Source organism: Oncorhynchus nerka, linkage group LG10 (assembly GCF_034236695.1).
Source record: "Oncorhynchus nerka isolate Pitt River linkage group LG10, Oner_Uvic_2.0, whole genome shotgun sequence".
NCBI classification, from domain to species: Eukaryota; Metazoa; Chordata; class Actinopteri; order Salmoniformes; family Salmonidae; genus Oncorhynchus; species Oncorhynchus nerka.
In genome coordinates this window covers 46527104-46549638 of record NC_088405.1, presented here as the reverse complement: position 1 = coordinate 46549638, position 22535 = coordinate 46527104, and the positions used below count along the sequence as shown (strand labels likewise).

Genomic DNA, 22535 nt, shown 5'->3' with positions numbered 1-22535 from the left:
TTTCAATCTCCCTGTCTGTTCCAGTCTTAATCCTGATGTCTCCTCCCATACCTCTCCTTATTGGTTTAATCACCCTCTGTCTCCCTCCCCTCCTTTTCTATCCCCTTATCCCTTTTACATTTCACTGTTTCCATCCCTCCCTCTCAACCTTTCACTTGTTTACCATCTGATCACCTCTCTTTTATTAAACCCCATGCCCTCGGGTGTGTACGAACATTTCTAAAGCATAAATCACAGTCCACAGAACACTGAGACGGGAGAGTTTGGGATGCACAGCCCGAACGCGCGCCTTCCCAACTTTCCCAACCAACGCGGTTCCGTGTATGCATCCTCTATTCATTTGAATGTGTTGACAGTTTAAGAAATAGGTTGAGCAACGCTGAGAATTCGAAAGTATGAAAGCCAACGGTCCAACATTCTAGAACATTGACGTGCGTAGGCGTACACAATTTGGACTCTGATTGACACTCATGGTAGAACTTCGATCCCTCAACACAGATACACATGAGAAGTTTGGTTTGGTTTGCTAAGTCAAACGGCACCGCTGGTTCTGCTCACACTGCCCTACCCTGTGCTCTGACCTCTTTCTCCCCTCTCTCTCCAGATGAAATCTCGCGTCTTGTGACGGCCGGCCGCCCAACAACCTGCCCGCTTGACCCTATTCCCTCCTCTCTTCTCCAGACCATTTCCGGAGACCTTCTCCCTTACCTCACCTCGCTCATCAACTCATCCCTGACCGCTGGCTACGTCCCTTCTGTCTTCAAGAGAGCGAGAGTTGCACCCCTTCTGAAAAAACCTACACTCGATCCCTCCGATGTCAACAACTACAGACCAGTATCCCTTCTTTCTTTTCTCTCCAAAACTCTTGAACGTGCCGTCCTTGGCCAGCTCTCCCGCTATCTCTCTCAGAATGACCTTCTTGATCCAAATCAGTCAGGTTTCAAGACTAGTCATTCAACTGAGACTGCTCTTCTCTGTATCACGGAGGCCCTCCGCACTGCTAAAGCTAACTCTCTCTCCTCTGCTCTCATCCTTCTAGACCTATCGGCTGCCTTCGATACTGTGAACCATCAGATCCTCCTCTCCACCCTCTCCGAGTTGGGCATCTCCGGCGCGGCCCACGCTTGATTGCGTCCTACCTGACAGGTCGCTCCTACCAGGTGGCGTGGCGAGAATCTGTCTCCTCACCACGCGCTCTCACCACTGGCGTCCCCAGGGCTCTGTTCTAGGCCCTCTCCTATTCTCGCTATACACCAAGTCACTTGGCTCTGTCATAACCTCACATGGTCTCTCCTATCATTGCTATGCAGACGACACACAATTAATCTTCTCCTTTCCCCCTTCTGATGACCAGATGGCGAATCGCATCTCTGCATGTCTGGCAGACATATCAGTGTGGATGACGGATCACCACCTCAAGCTGAACCTCGGCAAGACGGAGCTGCTCTTCCTCCCGGGAAGGACTGCCCGTTCCATGATCTCGCCATCACGGTTGACAACTCCATTGTGTCCTCCTCTCAGAGCGCTAAGAACCTTGGCGTGATCCTGGACAACACCCTGTCGTTCTCAACTAACATCAAGGCGGTGGCCCGTTCTTGTAGGTTCATGCTCTACAACATCCGCAGAGTACGACCCTGCCTCACACAGGAAGCAGCGCAGGTCCTAATCCAGGCACTTGTCATCTCCCGTCTGGATTACTGCAACTCGCTGTTGGCTGGGCTCCCTGCCTGTGCCATTAAACCCCTACAACTCATCCAGAACGCCGCAGCCCGTCTGGTGTTCAACCTTCCCAAGTTCTCTCACGTCACCCCGCTCCTCCGCTCTCTCCACTGGCTTCCAGTTGAAGCTCGCATCCGCTACAAGACCATGGTGCTTGCCTACGGAGCTGTGAGGGGAACGGCACCTCAGTACCTCCAGGCTCTGATCAGGCCCTACACCCAAACAAGGGCACTGCGTTCATCCACCTCTGGCCTGCTCGCCTCCCTACCACTGAGGAAGTACAGTTCCCGCGCAGCCCAGTCAAAACTGTTCGCTGCTCTGGCCCCCCAATGGTGGAACAAACTCCCTCACGACGCCAGGACAGCGGAGTCAATCACCACCTTCCGGAGACACCTGAAACCCCACCTCTTTCAGGAATACCTAGGATAGGATAAAGTAATCCTTCTCACCCCCCTTAAAAGATTTAGATGCACTATTGTAAAGTGGCTGTTCCACTGGATGTCTTAAGGTGAACGCACCAATTTGTAAGTCGCTCTGGATAAGAGCGTCTGCTAAATGACTTAAATGTAAATGTAAATGTAGAAGGATAGTTTTAAACAAGCTTTATCCTGTGAGTTTCCAATCCTGACAGACTGCAAATGTGTGGATCATCCCAGACCTGCGGTTTAGAGTCGGTATGGATTGTGAGAGTGTTGCATAGTGTTGCTTTGTTTCTTGTCCCTCAGGTTGCAAAAGCCCTGCTCAAGTGTTTGGAGCCTGTTGTTGTTGTTTACTGACTGTTGTGTTTCCCGTCCCAGGTTACAAGGCCCTGTTAAAGTGTCTGTCAGGAAGGTTCTGTAGCAGGGAGCTCATCGGCATCATGGGGCCGTCAGGGGCTGGCAAGTCCACTCTGATGAACATCCTGGCTGGGTACAGGTGAGACGGGTCAGAATGGGCTTGGTCCAGGTGAGAACAGGTGGGGGGGAACTGTTACATAGCAGTCCTACTACTGTACTGAGATAGGAAACCATGGACTTTCTCTGATCTGAGAAAGTGGCCAAGATGCAGGAAGACCATATTGAATAAAACAGTCTCTGATCACTCAGATCAGATGCAAGTGTCACTCATTTACTGTCTGTTTCTATGTTTGTGTAACAGAGAGACGGGGATGAAGGGTCAGATCCTGGTGAACGGGCGGCCGAGGGATTTGCGTAGCTTCAGGAAGATGTCTTGTTACATCATGCAGGACGACATGCTGCTGCCAAACCTCACCACGCGGGAGGCCATGATGGTGAGGTCACCTTGCTTGTTAGACATGTTGATGGTGAGATCACCACAGAGATGATGGTGAGGTCATAGTTAGTTATGCTGCTGCCACACCTCACCACACAGGAGGTCATGATGGTGAGCTCACCCTTCTGTTAGACATGTAGGCCATGATGGTGATGTCACCTCACATATGTGGGCTATGATGATGAGATCACAGTTAAAAATGCTGCTGCCATGCCACACCACGCGGGAGGCCATGATGGTGAGGTAACCTTATTACTTCCATGGAGACCATGATGGTGAGGTCACTGTTAGATGAATAGATAATATTGTTGGATAAGGTGGTTGGCATGGACCTGACCCTTCATTTTCTTATGTTATGTCTCTCTTATATTAGGTGGCTGCCAATCTGAAGATGAAAGAGAGCATGGAAGTGAAAAAGGAATTGGTGAGTTTGACTTAATATACTGTAGTGGGATAATATTTGATATATAATATTATAAATACCTCACATCAAATAAAATGTTGTCACATGCGCCGAATACAACAGCTGTAGACCTTACCGTGAAATGCTTACTTAGAAGCCCTTAACCAACAATACAGTTCAAGAAATAGAGTTAAGAAAATATTTACTAAATAAACTAAAGTAAAAAATCTAATAAAAAGTAACACAATAAGATAACAATACCGAGGCTATATACAGGGTGTACCGGTACTGAGCCAGTGTGCGGGGGTACAGGTTAGTCGAGGTAATTTAGGTAGGGGTAAAGTAACTATGGATAGATAATCAACAGCAAGTAGCAGCAGTGTAAAAACAAAGGGGGAGGTCAATGTAAATAATCTGGGTGGCCATTTGATTTATTGTTCAGCAGGCTTATGGCTGTTAAAACCTTTCTAGGGAGCTCGACAACATTCCGCTGAAAAGGAGAAATAAAAATATATTTTTTTGAAATATGTACCTTTCACACATTAACAAGTCCAATGCAGCAAATGAAAGATAAACATCTTGTTAATCTACCCATCACGATTTCAAAAATGCTTTACAGCGAAAGCACAACATATGTTAGGTCATATCCAAATCAAAAAAACCCACAGCCATTTTTCCAGCCAAAGATAGGAGTCACAAAAAGCAGAAATATAGATAAAATGCATCACTAACCTTTGATGATCTTCACCAGATGACACTCATAGGACATCATGTTACAGAATACATGTATGTTTTGTTCGATAATGTGCATATTTATATCCAAAAATCTCAGTTTACATTGGCGCGTTACGTACAGTAATGTTTTGATAACAAAACATCCAGTGATTTTGCAGAAATACTCATAATAAACATTGATAAAAGATACAACTGTTATTCACAGAATTAAAGTTAGACTTCTCCTTAATGCAACCGCTGTGTCAGATTTTTAAAAAACTTTATGGAAAAAGCATAATCTAAGAACGGCGCTCAGAACCCAAAACAGCCAGAGGAATATCCATCATTTTGGAGTCAACAAAGTTAGAAATAACACCATAAATATTAAATTACCTTTGATGATCAGAAGGCACTCCCAGGAATCCCAGTTCGACAATAAATGACATCATTTATGTCCAAATAGCCACTTGTTGTTAACGCGTTCAGCCCAGTAATCCATCTTCATGAGGCGCAGGCACTTCGTCCAGACAAAAACTCGAAAAGTTCCGTTACAGTCCTTTAGAAACATGTCAAACGATATATGGAATCAATCTTTAGGATGTTTTTAACATAGAAGAAGAAAAGCACTGGAACGAGAGGTAACTCTGTCGGGAGCGCGCGTCATGAGACCAAGGCACTCTGCCAGACCACTAACTCAAAGAGGTCTCATGAGCCCCTCCTTTATAGTAGAATCCTCATTCAAGTTTCTAAAGACGGTTGACATCTAGTGGAAGCCATAGGAAGTGCAACTTTATCCATATCTCAATGTGTACTCGGTAGGCCAAGCTTTGAAAAACTACAAACCTCAGATGTCCCACTTCCTGGTTGGATTTTTCTCAGGTTTTCTCCTGCCATATGAGTTATGTTATACTCACAGACATCATTCAAACAGTTTTAGAAACTTCAGAGTGTTTTCTATCCAATACCAATAATAATATGCATATGTTAGCATCTGGGACAGAGTAGGAGGAATTGTCTTTTTTAGACATGTAAATGTAGTTAGGTAACACCTTTCCTGCAAGCAAGCTAGAAAGTGTTATTCTTTGAAAGATCAAAACACAGAACATACATCACAGATTAATCCACATAATCCAAATTAACATAAAAGAGTCTTTATCTGTTTGGATTGGTCAATAGAAAATGCAGATGTATTTTTATCAAATCAGTCAGATGAATATAAAATATATCAAAGATCACTGTATCATAACATACAGTATTTTAAATTAAAACTCTCAAATTCTCCTCCCTTTGTGAGAAAATAGATTCACCTTGAAAATGAGAAAATAAACAATAGAAACATCATTTTCAAATAATCAAGAACAATTATTGAAGTTAAATCAAGACAACTGTCAAGCAACTGGTTTCACAAACAATTTGTGACCGACTGGCTCGATTTGGTCTTATGTAACAAAATTAGAAATGGTGTTTTCTTTACATTGAATAAAAGTAGAGACTCAGAGCTAGAAAATGTTATATCATACACTACCGTTGAGGAACAATGGGTAAGTAATTCTGCTTTGAAAGTTGATCAACTTGTAACCTCACTTTTGAGAAAATGGCCTTTGAACGTTTTGGTACCGACTGGAGAGCTCTTCTTTGTCTTCACCCATTCAGCATCACACCCTTTTAAGCTTTAGCCCCACCCATCTCTTTTAAGGGGGCGGCAGGGTAGCCTAGTGGTTAGAGCGTTGGACTAGTAACCGGAAGGTTGCAAGTTCAAATCCCCGAGCTGACAAGGTACAAATCTGTCGGTCTGCCCCTGAACAGGCAGTTGACCCACTGTTCCTAGGCCATCATTGAAAATAAGAATTTATTCTTAACTGACTTGCCTAGTTAACCTCTAGCGATGAGCAATCCCGTATCCGGGAGCGTAATCATAGCCTCAAGCACATTACCATAACGCAACGTTTTCTATTCATGAAAATCGCAAATGAAATGAAATAAATATATTGAAACACAAGCTTAGCCTTTTGTTAACAACACTGTCATCTCAGATTTTCAAAATATGCTTTTCAACCAAAGCTACACAAGCATTTGTGTAAGAGTATTGATAGCCTAGCATAGCATTAAGCCTAGCATTCAGCAGGCAACATTTTCACAAAAACAAGAAAAGCATTCAAATAAAATAATTTACCTTTGAAGACCTTCGGATGATTTCAATGACGAGACTCTCAGTTAGATAGCAAATGTTCATTTTTTCCAAAAAGATTGTTTGTGTTGGCGAAATAGCTCCGTTTTGTTCATCACGTTTGGCTAAGAAAAAGACAGGAAAATGCAGTCACTACAACACCAAACTTTTTTCCAAATTAGCTCCATAATATCGACAGAAACATGGCAAACGTTGTTTAGAATCAATCCTCAAGGTGTTTTTCACATATCTATTCGATAATATATCAGTTGTGACAGTTGGTTTCTCATCAGAAGCGAACGGAAAAATACTGCAGCTGGAGATTACGCAATAATTACAACGGAGGACACCAAGCGACCACCTGGTAGATGTAGTCTCTTTTGGTCAATCTTCCAATGATATGCCTACAAATACGTCACAATGCTGTCGACACCTTGGGGAAGCGACAGAAAGCCTAAGCTCATTCGTGGCCCATTCACAGCCATATAACGAGTCATTGGCATGAGGTGGTTTAAAAAAATGTGGCACTTCCTGATTGGATTTTTATCTGGGTTTCGCCTGTAACATCAGTTCTGTGGCACTCACAGACAATATCTTTGCAGTTTTGGAAACGTCAGAGTGTTTTCTTTCCAAAGCTGTCAATTATATGCATAGTCGAGCATCTTTTCGTGACAAAATATCTTGTTTAAAACGGGAACATTTTTCATCCAAAAATTAAAATAGCGCCCCCTATATCCAAGAAGTTAAATAAAGATAAAAAATAAAATTAAGGATTCACATGTGAGGCTTCACTAAAAAAAACAAAGATTTCAAAACTAAAGGCTGGTTTATACTACGGGTAAATTGAATCTGGAGTGCCAGTGTGAGCTCTGGGCTTTTGTAAAGTCAGAGCGTTGTCAGATTGCCGATAGTAAATTCAGAGCGTTTCGCTCTCGGGGAGCACACTGAACGCTCTGGCCGAAAAGTAGGGTTGATCCAAGCGATCTGACCTAACAGCAGTCAAGTACCCAAGCTAAATGGCTAACATTGGTTGGCTTGCTAACTACAAATGAGAGGACAGCTCACACTGACCATTTCACTCACCCTAGCAGAGCTGGTTAGGCTGTTATTATGTTATTCAGAGTGTTGGTGACTGTAACTGTGCTGCTGGCAACAATTTAATTAAGCTTTTTTTGCCAAAGTTTACAGACACCAGCCAAATTCAACGGGTGTTTATCCTTCGTAAATTCTTCAGTTATTCTGCACCGTGGCTCACTCAGACGAGAGTACTCTGAAATCAGAGTAGATAGCCAGAGCAAATTTACCAGCTATGTCTATCAACATTTGTCACAGTGACATCATAAACATTCTATTGAAATAGTTACTTGCATAGAGAAGTCTTTTGTTTAGACATGTAGTCTGCTTGCTAAACAATGAACCATAATCCCAACTCATAACGTTACTACCCTGCATGGATCTGCAGGTAGCTAACCAACCAGATTCAATGTTAGCTAGCTAATGGCTCTGCGATATGGCTCTGCGATATTAATCATATTACTACACAGATCAAACATGTAACGTTAGCTAGCCAGCCAGCTAACAGTACACATTAGCTTGAAATGAAAATGAATTTCTGACAAAATTAGAAATGGGTAATATCTGAAAATAGCTAGCTAGACTCTCTTACCTGTTTACATGTATGGACACTTCTCCCTCTCTGTCACGGATGCCATGGTTGCCCTTAGTTTGTAGATGTAATCTGGAGCCTTCTATGTGTTCTCTTTTCGACTCTGTCTGCATATTTGCAATCAAACGGCAGAATTTTCTCCATCTCCTTAGCTATCATGCTCTAATTCCACTGACTTCAAAACTCAGTTCTCCAGAAAGTGGAGAGCAACACTTATGCAGTTCTACTATATGATATATATATTTTTAAAGCAGTGTTACAAAGGATTACCTACACGTACTGACCAACTCATATAATACACAGAAGCGCGCTACATGGCAGACTCATCTGGGAGCATTTCCAGCCCACTCATTATCTCAGCCAGTCATGGCTAGCAGGAAGGTTGCTGAATTTTGCCATGGCTAAACCAACTAGGCTCGTAATTTAACTATTTTATTCGTATTTACAGATGTTATATAAGTTTGTTTTTAAGGCACATGAATGTTCACATGTTCCAAAAGGCATTTCTGCCAAAAAAACTTTTACGTTCAAATGGCGCTCCTGTGAAGTAGTGACACGTGCCTAGTTTCACATTTAGAGTCACATTTGAAAATGAAATGTGTTAGCATCTCAGTTTATAGCACCCAACATTAGCATACTAATGGTGAAATTTCTAAGGCCATTTTGTGAGAAACAAAGCAATGACTTTTCATCGCACACACACATAACGCATAGGAAAACAAACTAAAACAAACTATTCTTTGGGTCTTAACAGTAGCCATTACATTTAGTCTATCACTCTGTATACATCAAATAAAGCAGATTCACAAAAGTAACCTTTATAGCCATCTCAAATGGATATAGAAATGATTGAGTTGCAAAGGAAGATATTATTAACACATCATCGTCAAATAATCAGCATCCAACATTTTACGAGAAAGCTCCAAATCTAACCTATGCTGAAAGTAGAATCTAGATGGTCTACCAAACCCCAAATCCCAACATTTCTGCATCGTATTACTACTTCTGTGACAAGAGTTACAAAACCTAACACAGCATTGGGCCAGTAACCGAAATGATGCTGGAACGAGTCCCCGAGCTGATAAGGTAAAAATATGTTGTTCTGTCCCTGAGCAAAGCAGTTAACCCACTGTTCCCCGGGCATCGAAGACGTGGATGTTGATTAAGGCAGCCCCCCGCACTTCTCTGATTCAGAGATTCAGGGGTTGGGTTAAATGCGGAAGACACATTTCAGTTGAATACATTGTTGGACAACTGACTAGGTATCTCCCTTTCCGTAGTTGGTACTACTCTGAGGGCCGGCAGGCTGTCTAAAATGTGCAGGAGGATTTCCTCTGCCTACGTTCCAACAGCACCTGACCATACGCCCTTCCCTTTTACAGAAATCACAATAAAACTTTGTGGGCTGTTTGGGATTAACCTCTGTACCTGTCCCAGTTACTGCAGTGGAAGATATTTAATTAGCTTGGTCCCCTCGCACACCAGAGAGCAGCATGGATGCACACACCACACCCGTAGGTTGGACTGTATCCGAAACAGACAAATCACTTTGGTGCCTATTGTGCTCTGTTATAATGAATCTCTCTGTATGTCAAGTAGAAATTACATGCCTGGAGTTCTGATTGCAAGTGCTCTATTTTGAGCTCTTATGTCCTCTGGGACTTCACAGTGGTATCATAGTTTGCTGTTTTCCCAAGTAAAAATTCAACAAGCTCTAGAATTAACATTTTAGATTTGTTCTTATTTATGCCAATATATTTCATGTTTTTCATGGTTCGGGCTAGGCCCCTGGGTTCCAGGGAAGGGAAATCTTAACACTACAGCATACAATTACATTTTAGACGATTCTGTGCTTCCAACTTTGTGGTAACAGTTTGGGGAAGGCCCTTTCCTGTTTCAGCAGGACAATGCCCCTGTGCACAAAGCGAGGTCCATAAAGAAATGGTTTCTCGAGATCGGTATGGAAGAACTTGACAGGCCTGCACAGACGCCAACCTCATTGAACAACTTTGGGATGAATTGGAACGCCGACTGCGAGCCAGGCCTAATCGCACAACAATGCCCGACCTTATGAATGCTCTTGTGGCTGAATAGAAGCAAGTCCCAGCAGCAATGTTCCAACATCTAGTGGAAAGCCTTTCCAGAAGAGTGGAGGCTTATATCAGCCCATGATTTTGGAATGAGAAGTTTGATGAGCAGGTGTCCACACACTTGTCACCATTTACTGTAGTGGGGTAATATTGTGTGTGTTTTTAATTACTTTGTAAAAGGAATTATAACATTATTCTAGGCATGATCAGAGAGTGAGGGAGAAATAATGCCATGGCCCGTAGCTCATGAAAGAGAGAGAGAGAGAGAGAGAGAGAGAGAGAGAGAGAATGTGTGTGTCACCACAGTTGGTCTGGAACAAATAAGAGAGACAGACAATGAATGAGTTGTTGACCAATACTATTACTTATAAACTCCAATCAGATATCAGACCTACAGGATGCAACTCCTGCTTCTCAGAGGTGAGACAATGGGTTGATAAGAAGAGTCATTTTGGGGGCCGGGCTGCTCTACAATACTGTATATACTGTACATATAACATCCCAGGTTTACAGGGCAACACCATATCAACTAGAAAGACATTGCCTGGAAATCGTAACGTTCAAATGTTTATAGTAGTGTATGTTTATGTGTCTCTCTGTGTCTGGCCACCAGGTAGACGAGATCCTGACGGCCCTGGGACTGCAGGAGTGTGCCCAGACCCGCACCATCTCTCTGTCTGGTGGGCAGTGCAAGAGACTGGCCATTGCCCAGGAGCTGGTCAACAATCCCCCTGTCATGTTCTTTGATGAGCCTACCAGGTAGGTACACACCTGGTATACTGACACACCTGGTACACACAGACACAGAGGAAATACTGCCTAACAATGATGTTGGGTGGGAATCTGCTTTGTTGCTGCGCTGCGTAAAGGAATAGTCACCAAGCATAAGCTAACGTTTGTCATAGTTCTCTCACGTCACCCCGCTCCTCCGCTCTCTCCACTGGCTTCCAGTTGAAGCTCGCATCCGCTACAAGACCATGGTGCTTGCCTACGGAGCTGTGAGGGGAACGGCACCTCAGTACCTCCAGGCTCTGATCAGGCCCTACACCCAAACAAGGGCACTGCGTTCATCCACCTCTGGCCTGCTCGCCTCCCTACCACTGAGGAAGTACAGTTCCCGCGCAGCCCAGTCAAAACTGTTCGCTGCTCTGGCCCCCCAATGGTGGAACAAACTCCCTCACGACGCCAGGACAGCGGAGTCAATCACCACCTTCCGGAGACACCTGAAACCCCACCTCTTTCAGGAATACCTAGGATAGGATAAAGTAATCCTTCTCACCCCCCCTTAAAAGATTTAGATGCACTATTGTAAAGTGGCTGTTCCACTGGATGTCTTAAGGTGAACGCACCAATTTGTAAGTCGCTCTGGATAAGAGCGTCTGCTAAATGACTTAAATGTAAATGTAAATGTCATCTCTCTCTCTCAGTGGTCTGGACAGCGCATCCTGTTTCCAGGTGGTCTCTCTCATGAAGTCCTTGGCTCAGGGAGGGAGGACAATCATCTGCACCATCCACCAGCCCAGCGCCAAGCTCTTTGAGATGTTTGATAAGGTAACTAAATTCAAGCTTTTATGCCATTTAACAGTATGTATGGTATTGTACAGTATCTCGGACTGACTGCCATATGCTTTCTCATTAGCCTAATCATTATTTTAACTGTCATAATAAAAGTGAGGTCTATACTGTTGGTTATGATGTCCGTAGCCTGCTGGTTTTCTGTTCTACCTGATAATTAATTGCACACACCTGGTGTCCCAGGTCTAAATCAGTCTCTGACTAGAGGGGAACAATGAAAAAAATGCAGTGGAGCTGGCTTCAAGGTCTAGAGTTGAGTTTGAAGGCTCTAGACCATATTTCGAGCTCAGTTGTTATGTCAAAGCATTAGCATGCATAATACATAAAGGCATTAGCCATGTATAATTCAGAGACTGATATTACATCAGGCAAAGATATGTAAATAATACTGTGAATGTCTCTGTGTTTCCTTCTTTAGCTTTACATCCTCAGTCAAGGCCAGTGTATATACCATGGCACTGTCCCTTACCTCATCCCTTACCTGAAGAACCTGGGCCTTCACTGTCCTACCTACCACAACCCTGCAGACTTCAGTAAGTCAGCATAAGATCCTGAGTGTGTGCGTGCGTGCATGCATTCTTGCATGAGTGTGACAATGCAAATATTTTTCAAGGTCCTTTTTAGTGGATCAAGGTTCTTCTTCTTAGTTCACTAACTCTGTCCTTTGTTCTTTGTTTTTCCTCTGTGTCCCCTGTCTCTAGTTATTGAGGTGGCCTCTGGGGAGTATGGGGACCTGAACTCGGTGCTGTTTGAGGCTGTGCAGGGAGGACTCTGCTCAGAAGAGGGCAAGAAGAACTCCAGCGACAAGAGTGACCCAGCCTCATCTGGCCACTCTAACAGTCACAGCGTGAGTGTGGCACACTGACCGACATGAATCACTCACCTTCACAGTCCCACACTGACCTGCAGCACACAGTCATGCAGCGTGATGAGATCACTCAGGAGTCACTCACTCAGTCAATACCCATACGTTTTAACCTATTCACTCATTGCATGTCTTTTCAACTCCAACTGTGTAAGGGATCTAATTGTGTCCTATGTCCTGTCCTCTCTATGTCTGTCCACAGGATACACAGTACACAGGAACGATGGAGAAACACAGCTTTGCCACCAGTACCTGGTCACAGTTCTGCGTTCTGTTCAGAAGAACACTATTAACGATATGCAGGGATACGGTAAACAATTCACATAATAATAATAATAATAATCTTAATTTTGACTTGCATTGTGTGTGTCTGAAATGAATTAGTAAACTTAAAAATAAAATGAACGGGTGAATCAATACATTGTGTGGGTGAGTGAACAGCAAGTACAAGTAGGCCATAAAGATCATCAAGGACAACAACCACCCGAGCCACTGCCGGTTCACCCCGCTATCATCCAGAAGGCGAGGTCAGTACAGGTGCATCAAAGCAGCGACCGAGAGACTGAAAAGGCCATCACTGTTAAACAGCCACCACTAACATTGAGTGGCTGCTGCCAACATACTGACTCAACTCCAGCCACTTTAGTAATGGAAAAATGGATGTAAAAAATGTATCACTAGCCACTTTAAACAATGCCACTTAATATACTGTTTAAATACCCTACATTACTCATCTCATATGTATATACTGTACTCTATACCATCTACTGCATCTTGCCATCTTTATGTAATACATGTATCACTAGCCACTTTAAACAATACCACTTTTATATGTTTACATACCCTACATTACTCATCTCATATGTATATACTGTACTCGATACCATCTACTGCATCTTGCTTATGCCGTTCTGTACCATCACTCATTCATATATCTTTATGTACATATTGTTCATCCCTTTACCCTTGTGTGTATAAGGTAGTTGTTGTGAAATTGTTAGGTTAGATTACTCGTTGGTTATTACTGCATTGTCGGAACTAGAAGCACAAGCATTTCGCTACACTCGCATTAACATCTGCTAACCATGTGTATGTGACAAATAAAATTTGATTTGATTATGCTGCGTACTAAATTGAGGCATGCTTTTCTGTGTGTGTTCGCAGGTGTTAACCCACCTCAGAGTGATGTCCCACATATGTATAGGAATTCTGATCGGTCTGCTCTATCTCAACATTGGCAATGATGCCAGCAAGGTCTTCAACAACACTGGCTTCCTCTTCTTCTCCATGCTCTTCCTCATGTTCGCTGCCCTGATGCCCACCGTCCTCACCTGTAAGAGACAGCGAGAACATGGGGAGGGTGGAACAATGTTACCTTGTGAACATGTTCTTGCAATCTGGTCTCAGATCTGTTTGTGCTGTCTTGCCTAATGGTCCCATGGTCTACTTTATGATGTGTCCATATGAGTTGGTAAGACAGCACAAACAGATCTGAGACCACACTAGTTGTTGTACTGTTAACAAGAAATGTATTGTACTCATACGCGGTTTATGTGTTTCACAGTTCCTCTGGAGATGTCAGTGTTTCTGAGGGAACATCTCAACTACTGGTACAGCCTGAAAGCCTACTTCCTGGCCAAAACCATGGCGGACATACCCTTCCAGGTGAGCTGTGTGGCTAAGTTGACTTTGATTTATTTTTCTTTACAAAACAGCAAGAGAAAAGAATACTATATGGTCGCTTCCTTAGGGCATGAGACAACTACATTCAATCTATCTCTGTATGTGTATCTCTCTTGCTCCCTCACTCTCTTTACCACTCTCCCCTCCCTGCCTTTGTTTTTATGTCTCCCCTCTCCCTCCCCCCCAGGTGATCTGTCCCATCATGTACTGCAGTATAGTGTACTGGATGACAGAGCAGCCTCCTGAGGCAGTGCGGTACCTGCTCTTCATGGCCTTGTCCACCTCTACAGCCCTGGTAGCCCAGTCCCTAGGCCTCCTCATTGGGGCCGCCTCCACCTCCTTACAGGTACTGTGGGTCAGCCGTTTACAGACCGGTACTACCACGCACAACCAATTGGCCTGCGCAGCACAGCAGATATTCCTGTTTTATCATTTCAAAATGATATAGCAGTCTGCTCCTGCACACTGACTCACTCACTTTCCCACTCTTCAGAGGAGTTGTGGTGTTGTTTTGTGAATAACTGAACTTCCCTCTCTCCAGGTGGCGACCTTCGTGGGCCCAGTCACAGCCATCCCAGTGCTCCTGTTCTCTGGATTCTTTGTCAACTTTGACACCATCCCCAAGTACCTGCAATGGAGCTCCTATGTGTCCTATGTCAGGTGAGTCTGCTTTGTTGGGGCTATAAAATCCTTTGAATCCTTTCCTTTGCTACCTTCGTGCTCAAGTGCAGGACATTCAATTAACCAATTAGAGAATATCATAATGTGTTGAGAGGATATTATGCTGTGTCTTCCAGCTTGGGTTATGTGGAATGCTCTCCAACAATCTGGTAAACCTGCTTATTATGTTACTCTGTGCAAGGTGTAAGTGTTTGTATTACTCATCCAACTTCTCCTTCTCCACTTCTCCTACCAGGTATGGCTTTGAGGGGGTGATCCTGTCCATCTATGGGATGAATCGTTCGGAGCTGGAGTGTCCTGGGGTGGTGTGTAAGTTCCAGAAGCCCGAGGAGGTTCTACAGCTACTGGACGTGGAGGATGCTAAGCTCTATGTGGACTTCCTGGTTCTGGGTGTGTTCTTCCTGGTCCTCAGACTGGCTACATACCTGGTGCTCAAATACAAAGTCATAGCAGAGCGATAATAAGACACATTACATTACATTTTTTTTGGAAGGTTTTATCTTTTTATTAAAAAAGGACAATAACTTAAGACCACAAATTATAGTTTCCCATCCCTTACTATAAGTCATTTTAGTTTAAAATGTCCTTACAGTAATCCAATTTGTTTACAGTATTTAACCTTTATTATCCAACAATACTGTGTAAAAGAACTATACACAAACAAACAGATACCCAATATAGTAACTACAGTATAAAGCATGTGTCTCTATGGAATGAAGAGGAGATGTACAGTAGCTGGTGGGGGACAATCCCAACAGCCCACACTGCACTGCATCCAAGAGCTCAACTCCTGTCCTATTTACGAAGGTTAAGGATACACAAACCTCTTGGTCCGAGATGGGACAGGACTGTGTCAGTTTGTTTCCACCCACAAGGCTACACTTCTCCTGTCCTTATACATTTCTACTGAAACCCAAAGACATCCCAAAGGACAATTGCACAAACACTGTGCCCGGACAAAAAGGTTGAAATATGGACATGTGGTGAACATGAGACATGAGAAGAGGACTTCAGGGCTGGGGGAGGTCTGGACTAAAGAAACTTCTCTGAAAATATCCCTCCCTCTCCTTTGGCTGTTTGCAATGGAACTGAGTCCCACTGAATCACAGAATTGGTCTTGGAACAGAGTTCCAGGGGTTTCAAATCACTGGACAGTGTTCTCTCTAAAAGAGTATACACCAGAGATGGCAGAAAGACAGCCAGAAGATCCATAACAATATGTCGTCATTTGTCTCCATTTCCTGTGATGTCATAGTCTTCCCAGGATCTTTTGGGTAAGCCCACCACCCTGACTATTCTGGATGTGGACCACAGAATATGGCAGGTTTCATTTTGTCAATTAAATCAAAGATGGATGGACATAAGTGGACTTGAGAATGTGAACTCCCTGACAGGGTAGTATGCAAGACTGTGCACACTTTTGGAGAAGTGTTGAGAATCTGGACACAGCCCCATAATCAGAATGCATTTCAGATGAGGAGAGTGAGAGAGGGTGTGGGTCTACTTCCCAAACATTGACACTCAACATTATGTTTCTATTGTAACCATGCTGTGTTGTAGTTGATTGGGAGAACATTCCAGAACTGGACTCTAAAACATAGTGGATCTTCACAGACATTTTACTGGACTGCAGCACCTCAACAGAAGATAATACAGTGTTTTTCTTGACATGAGGGGGACTTGATGGCTGAACTTAAGGAGTGACTTATTTTTTGTTTGTTTGTGTAATTGCAATAGCCAACTCTGTGGTAGACAATGTGTGCTTTCCTGCAAATCAAATGGTGTCACCATTTGGACCCAAGACAAAAAGTGTAAACTGCTTGTTTTTGCTTGTTAAAAAGAATGTCGACTCCTTCTCTTCTAGAGAAATTCAATTACTGTTCTATTCTGTTGTTTTGCATTCTGGCAGTCTGACAGGCACACGTGTGTTGTGAAAACCATTGTTGCTAGGTACTTGAGATAATGGCTGGGCAGTTTTTGTGCCTCTGCACTGGAATGGTCTGAGCTCTGTTCGCTTCAATGCACATTATTTGCACATAGACCATATGCTAACACTCATACACAGACATAGATACACACACACACACACACAACCATACACACAGCTATGTTTAGCCAAGCTTCTCTGTGTCACAAGGCAATGCAAATCTTTTTTTCCAATAGACTATATTGCTATGGAAAGATTTCTGACTCAAACTATGCTACGTCGTAATCCTCATTATAATTGGCACAATGGATTTATAACACCACCATGTCCTGTGTATTCAGAACTTGTAATAATAATGTCAGTATATAATCAAATGATTGTACAGTGAGTATGTTATGCTGTAAAGAAAATGTACAAATGCACTTTTTGATGTATGTTTATTGCTTCTTTTTTTTGTATTTTATTTTATTTTTATATATCCATGTGAAAAGTGCTGCTTGAAGGGGTCAGCAACTAATTGTTGCATGATGATTTGTGGAAGGAAATAATGAACTATAAAATTTGAAACATTATATAGAGGAATGGTGACCCACTAAAGTATTATCTTATTCCCTCCCCAAATATTTACCCAAGTTGGTACCAGAGTTTTACTTGTTCTTTCTTTTTGACATTTACTCTGGATACACATGATTCCTTGACAGTGATGGTGTACATTCTAAAGCAGGGATACAAAGATGTGAACTAGACAGCAGACACAGAAGTCTGAGGCTGTCTGAATAGTACTTACCGATATTGTAATTTCTGTTTAAAAAAAATACCAGGATGTTATTATACCTAGTTTCAAGTCCATTGTGCAGTATTCTATTATAGAGGGAGAGCCAGTTGAGTAGAAATGTATGTGCTGTAACCAACTCTTCAATCATTGCCATGCGATGATACATTATGTTTGGCATGACAAGAAAGAAGAGTTGGCTACCTCACATACAGTATGGGACCAGGCTACAAGTGTGGTTGGGGAGCTGTATGTGAATTCAGCCTTAAAGCAGGATTAGAATGATAATGTATATTTAGTCTCTGTTCCTGTGGCTTAGTCTTAGTCTCTTAATAAAGGAAGACAACAGAACAGATTGTCTTGAATCTCTTACAAATAGCAATAGTCTCTCTGCTTTGTCAGTTTTACCTAATTTCTCCTCCTCAGATATTTTTTACAGTGCTCATGTTATGTCTCTGACCTGCTTAGTTGTTTTTCTGTATGGAAAAAGATGCACATCCAACGTCTTTGTACAAGAGCTGGATATCCCCCCCAAAATATGTTCTGCAAATGATAGAGAATTCTTTGCTGTAGCCTATCCATGCTATGTGTGCAATACCCATCCAAGGGCATTTTATCTCTTTGCAGACTGATTTTAGGGCGAGAAGAATGTGACGTGCCACTGTGGCTCAGCCAGAAAATCTATCATGTTATGTTTGCATTGTGTTAAGCTCCGCATATGACACGTTTTGGGAAATGCCAGTCAGTGCAGAATTTTGCACTGTATTCATGCATGGCTAATGATGATCATTGATTATCCTTCGGAGTGTTGCACTGGTATGATGGGCAATGATGCTGCTGGATATTGATTATTTATAGTGGAATAACAGACCGTTTACACCACCAAAACTTATTTTTGTCTTACTATAATGTCTTATCTTGTTGTGTTTATTTGGTTTATTTATCATTCTGTTGATGTAATTGTTCTATCAACTTCAACAATGCAAGTTCTATGTACTGAACGCAGTTCAGAAGATTACAATAAAGACAATTATTTATAACCTGTTCCAAGATAAGATTTGTTTGAATATTCATGTTTTGGTGAGTTGTTTTTTAATTTTTTATTGGAGTATATATATAAATGTCCGATCTAATATAGGAAAGAATATGTGACGCCATTCTTTCACAAAAAATTCCATAATTTGGTATTTTGTTGATGGTAGTAGAAAACGCTATCTGAGGCACCGCACCAGAATCTCCCAATCGGGTTCAGATCTGGTGACTGACAAACACACACCGTCACACAACCCTTTACACACTCTATGTCCCTTTGAGACCCTTCTTTCAAAGTGGCTGAGATCTCTTATTCTATCCATGGTAGCCAAAATAATGGGAAACTGGGCCTTTCTATACATGACCCTAAGCATGATGGGATGTTAATTGCTTAATTAACTCAAACCACACCTGTGTGGAAGCACCTGCTTTCAGTATACTTTGTATCCTTAAATTTACTCAACTGTTTCCTTTATTTTGGCAGATACCGGTATGTCTTTGAACTACTGATGTCATTATCCTCAGCATCAGACGACAGCAGTTTGTGGGTAAGGGAGCCCCCTGCTGCCACCGGAAATGTATTTCAAGCAACAACCTTGTCTGATCAACAGCTGTTGATGGAACACTAGTCTATATACAGTTGAAGTTCAAAGTTTACATACACTTAGGTTGGAGTCATTAAATCTTGTTTTTCAACCACTCCAAAAATGTATTGTTAACAAACTACAGTTTTGGCAAGTCGGTTAGGACATCTACTTTGTGCATGACACAAGTAATGTTTCCAACAATTATTTACAGATTATTTCACTTATAATTCACTGTATCACAATTCCAGAGGGTCAGAAGTTTACATACACTAAGTTGACTGTGCCTTTAAACAGCTTGGAAAATTCCAGAAAATTATGTCATGGCTTTAAAGCTTGTGTTAGGCTAATTGACATCATTTGAGTCAATTGGAGGTGTACCTATGGATGTATTTCAAGGCCTGCCTTCGAACTCAGTGCCTCTTTGCTTGACATCATGGGAAAATCAAAAGAAATCAGCCAAGACCTCAGAAAAAAAATTGTAGACCTCCACAAGTCTGGTTCATCCTTGGGAGCAATTTCCAAACACCTGAAGGTACCACGCTCATCTGTACAAACAATAGTACGCAAGTATAAACACCATGGGACCACGCAGCCATCACACCGCTCAGGAAGGAGACACGTTCTGTCTCCTAGAGATTAATGTACTTTGGTGCAAAAAGTGAAAATCAATCCCAGAACAGCAAAGGACCTTGTGAAGATGCTCGAGAAAACAGGTACAAAAGTATCTACATCCACAGTTCAACAAGTCCTATAGCGACATAACCTGGAAGGCCGCTCAGCAAGGAAGAAGCCACTGCTCCAAAACCGCCATAAAAAAGCCAGACTACGGTTTGCCACTGCACATGGGGACTGTTACGAATCCCTTTGGCCCGGCAGTCTAAGGTGGATGGTAACGAGACCCATAACATAACTCATATAGTAGTGAAAAAGTATGTGAGAACAAAAAACCACAGACAACTAAATTAGTCAGACACTCATGGTTTATTTTTAAACACACAGTAAAGGGGAGCTGGAAAAGGGTCTAAGCTGGACCCAAGGAAAGAAATAAGTATTCAAAAACACCCCTAAGCTAGTCTACCTGCTTCAACAACAGCTAGCTAACTAACCAAAAATACAGTGGGTGGTCCACCCAGTTCTAACTAGTGTATTTAGACAAAGTTTACCTACGGGTAGTGTGTGCCCATGGGCAACTTGTCTTGGTACCCCCTTTCCCACCATCAAACAAACAGTCAAACACCAAAACAACACTCACAGGATAACCGGCTAAGTGAAATGTAGTTGCAAAAACCAAAAGCAAGACCTCTGCATACAAATAGAGAGGGAGGGAGAGAACAAGCTCTAGAGAATACAACTGAATGGGTTTTTTAAACCAAGGGAAAGGGGATGTGATTGGGTAATGAAACAGGAGGAGGTGTGTCTTCTGATTGATGACTGATTGGGGAATGATGATTGCCACCTGTGAGGAGGGGAGAAGGAGAGAAAAGAAATACACACACAGGATACACACACACAGGATACCTGTATCCGTAACACTGCCACCCTTATTAAAAGAGCAACCCATGGGGATTGCGACCACAGTATTTACAAAACATACCAAAAATTGTCATATTTACACACGAGACAAAGCATCTGCCAATACATTATCAGAACCCTTTTTGTGGCGAATCTCCAAATTATAATTTTGCACAATAAGCGCCCAATGCATAAAGCGCTGGTTCTGGTTGTACATCCGGAGGAGAAACACTAAGGGGTTATGATCAGTATAATACAATCACTGGTAGAGCACTGGAACTAATATATACTTCAAAGTATTGCAGAGATAACAACAAAGCTTGAGCTTCTTGTTCGATAGTTGCATCATTTTTCTGACATTTGTAAAAATTTTGTGAAAAATAGCAAACAGGAAGATCCACTCCACTCTTGTCCTGCTGAAGTAGAACAGCCCCAGCATCTCTGGCACTAGCATCTACCTCAAGTTTAATTAAACTGTTGTTCAAAATCCGTACAGGGGTATAACATAAGAGTGTTTTCGCAGTATCAAAAGCTACCTTACAATCAGAAGACCACTCAAACGATCTTGCCGGACTGAATAAATCGGTCAATGGAGCAACTACTGCAGAGAAATTTTTACAGAACCTACGGTAGTAGCCAACCATCCCCAAAAAGCGGCGTAGCTCTCGTCTGGTGGTAGGTCCGGGGAATGCAGTTATAGCCAAGACCTTGGCATCAACAGGGCACACCTGTCCATGGCCGACCTCTTTGCCGAGATAACAGTAGCCTTCCCAAACTCACACTGCCAAGTTCAGGGTTAGGAGAAGCAGTTGCCAAATGTTCACATACTACCCTTAGAGAGTCAACATGATCTGACCACTCAGACGAATGAATCACTAGATCATCAAGGTAGGCACTGCAATTGGGAACGCCAGCTAATACGGCGTTAACCAGTCGTTGGAAAGTATAGCTGGTGCATTCCGCATCCCAAAAGCCATGACAGAGTATTGTAGGAAGTTGTCTGGGGTCACAAAGTCAGAAATCTCAGAAGCACATGAGGTTAACGGAACCTGCCAGTAACCTTTTTTAAGAGGTCCAACTTAGTTACATAATTAGCAGCACCAACAGTGTTGATACAGTAGTCCAGTCTGGGTAACGGGAACGAATCTGGCATTGTGACAGAATTTACCTTTCGATAATCTGTACATAACCTGGACGTACCATCAGGTTTAGGAACCAGAATGCAAGAACTCCAAGGGCTTGAACTTGGCGTAGCCAGGTCATTCTCCAACAAATATCTCACCTCATCCATCATTATCTTCCTCTTAGAAGCGTTGACACGATATGGGTGTTGCTTGATAGGGGCAGCATTTCCAACAATAATGTCATGTTCCAACATGCTTGTGCGAGAAGGAACATCATTAAAGAGACATGGAAAACTGTGTAGTAGCCTCACAATATCGTCGGCCTGTCCGTTGGTTAAATGAACCTGACTGGAGAGACAGCAGCATTTCCGAGTTGGGCAATCTAACGCACTGCTGCTGAGTATTGCGCAACTCTAATCCGTCTCCATCAACATCATCAATATGACAGCCCACTATCATAGCAGCAGAAGCAGAGACAGTAGTAACTTCCGCTGTTTTTGAACTATCTAACTGGGTGATGGGTCGGGTGTGGTATGCCTTCAACATGTTAATGTGGCACACACGAGATTGGTGTTTTCTATCAGGAGTTTGAAGCACATAATCAGTTTCACTTAATTTCTTTTCAATTAAATAAGGACCAGAGAAACGAGCTGACAGTGAAGATCCCGGATCAGGCAATAACACCAGTACTTGGTCACCTGGCTGTAGTGGACGAGAAACAGCCTGTTTATCATAGTGTCTTTTTA

At 42.6% G+C, this 22535-nt stretch overlaps 1 protein-coding gene across 1 annotated transcript in view; it reads left to right on the top strand.

Moving 5' to 3' along the window:
* The window catches only part of abcg4a (ATP-binding cassette, sub-family G (WHITE), member 4a), a 46990-nt gene extending 28416 nt beyond the window's left edge, over positions 1 to 18574 (top strand). The window contains exons 3-15 of the mRNA XM_029670043.2: positions 2517 to 2634; positions 2857 to 2989; positions 3365 to 3415; positions 10645 to 10790; positions 11459 to 11582; positions 12025 to 12139; positions 12308 to 12453; positions 12674 to 12781; positions 13636 to 13804; positions 14036 to 14136; positions 14342 to 14500; positions 14696 to 14814; positions 15071 to 18574. Coding sequence (XP_029525903.1) covers positions 2517 to 2634; positions 2857 to 2989; positions 3365 to 3415; positions 10645 to 10790; positions 11459 to 11582; positions 12025 to 12139; positions 12308 to 12453; positions 12674 to 12781; positions 13636 to 13804; positions 14036 to 14136; positions 14342 to 14500; positions 14696 to 14814; positions 15071 to 15296 — 1715 coding nt within the window. The 3' untranslated portion in view covers positions 15297 to 18574. The remainder of the gene's footprint in view (positions 1 to 2516; positions 2635 to 2856; positions 2990 to 3364; positions 3416 to 10644; positions 10791 to 11458; positions 11583 to 12024; positions 12140 to 12307; positions 12454 to 12673; positions 12782 to 13635; positions 13805 to 14035; positions 14137 to 14341; positions 14501 to 14695; positions 14815 to 15070) is intronic.
* The last annotated feature ends 3961 nt before the right edge of the window (positions 18575 to 22535 follow it).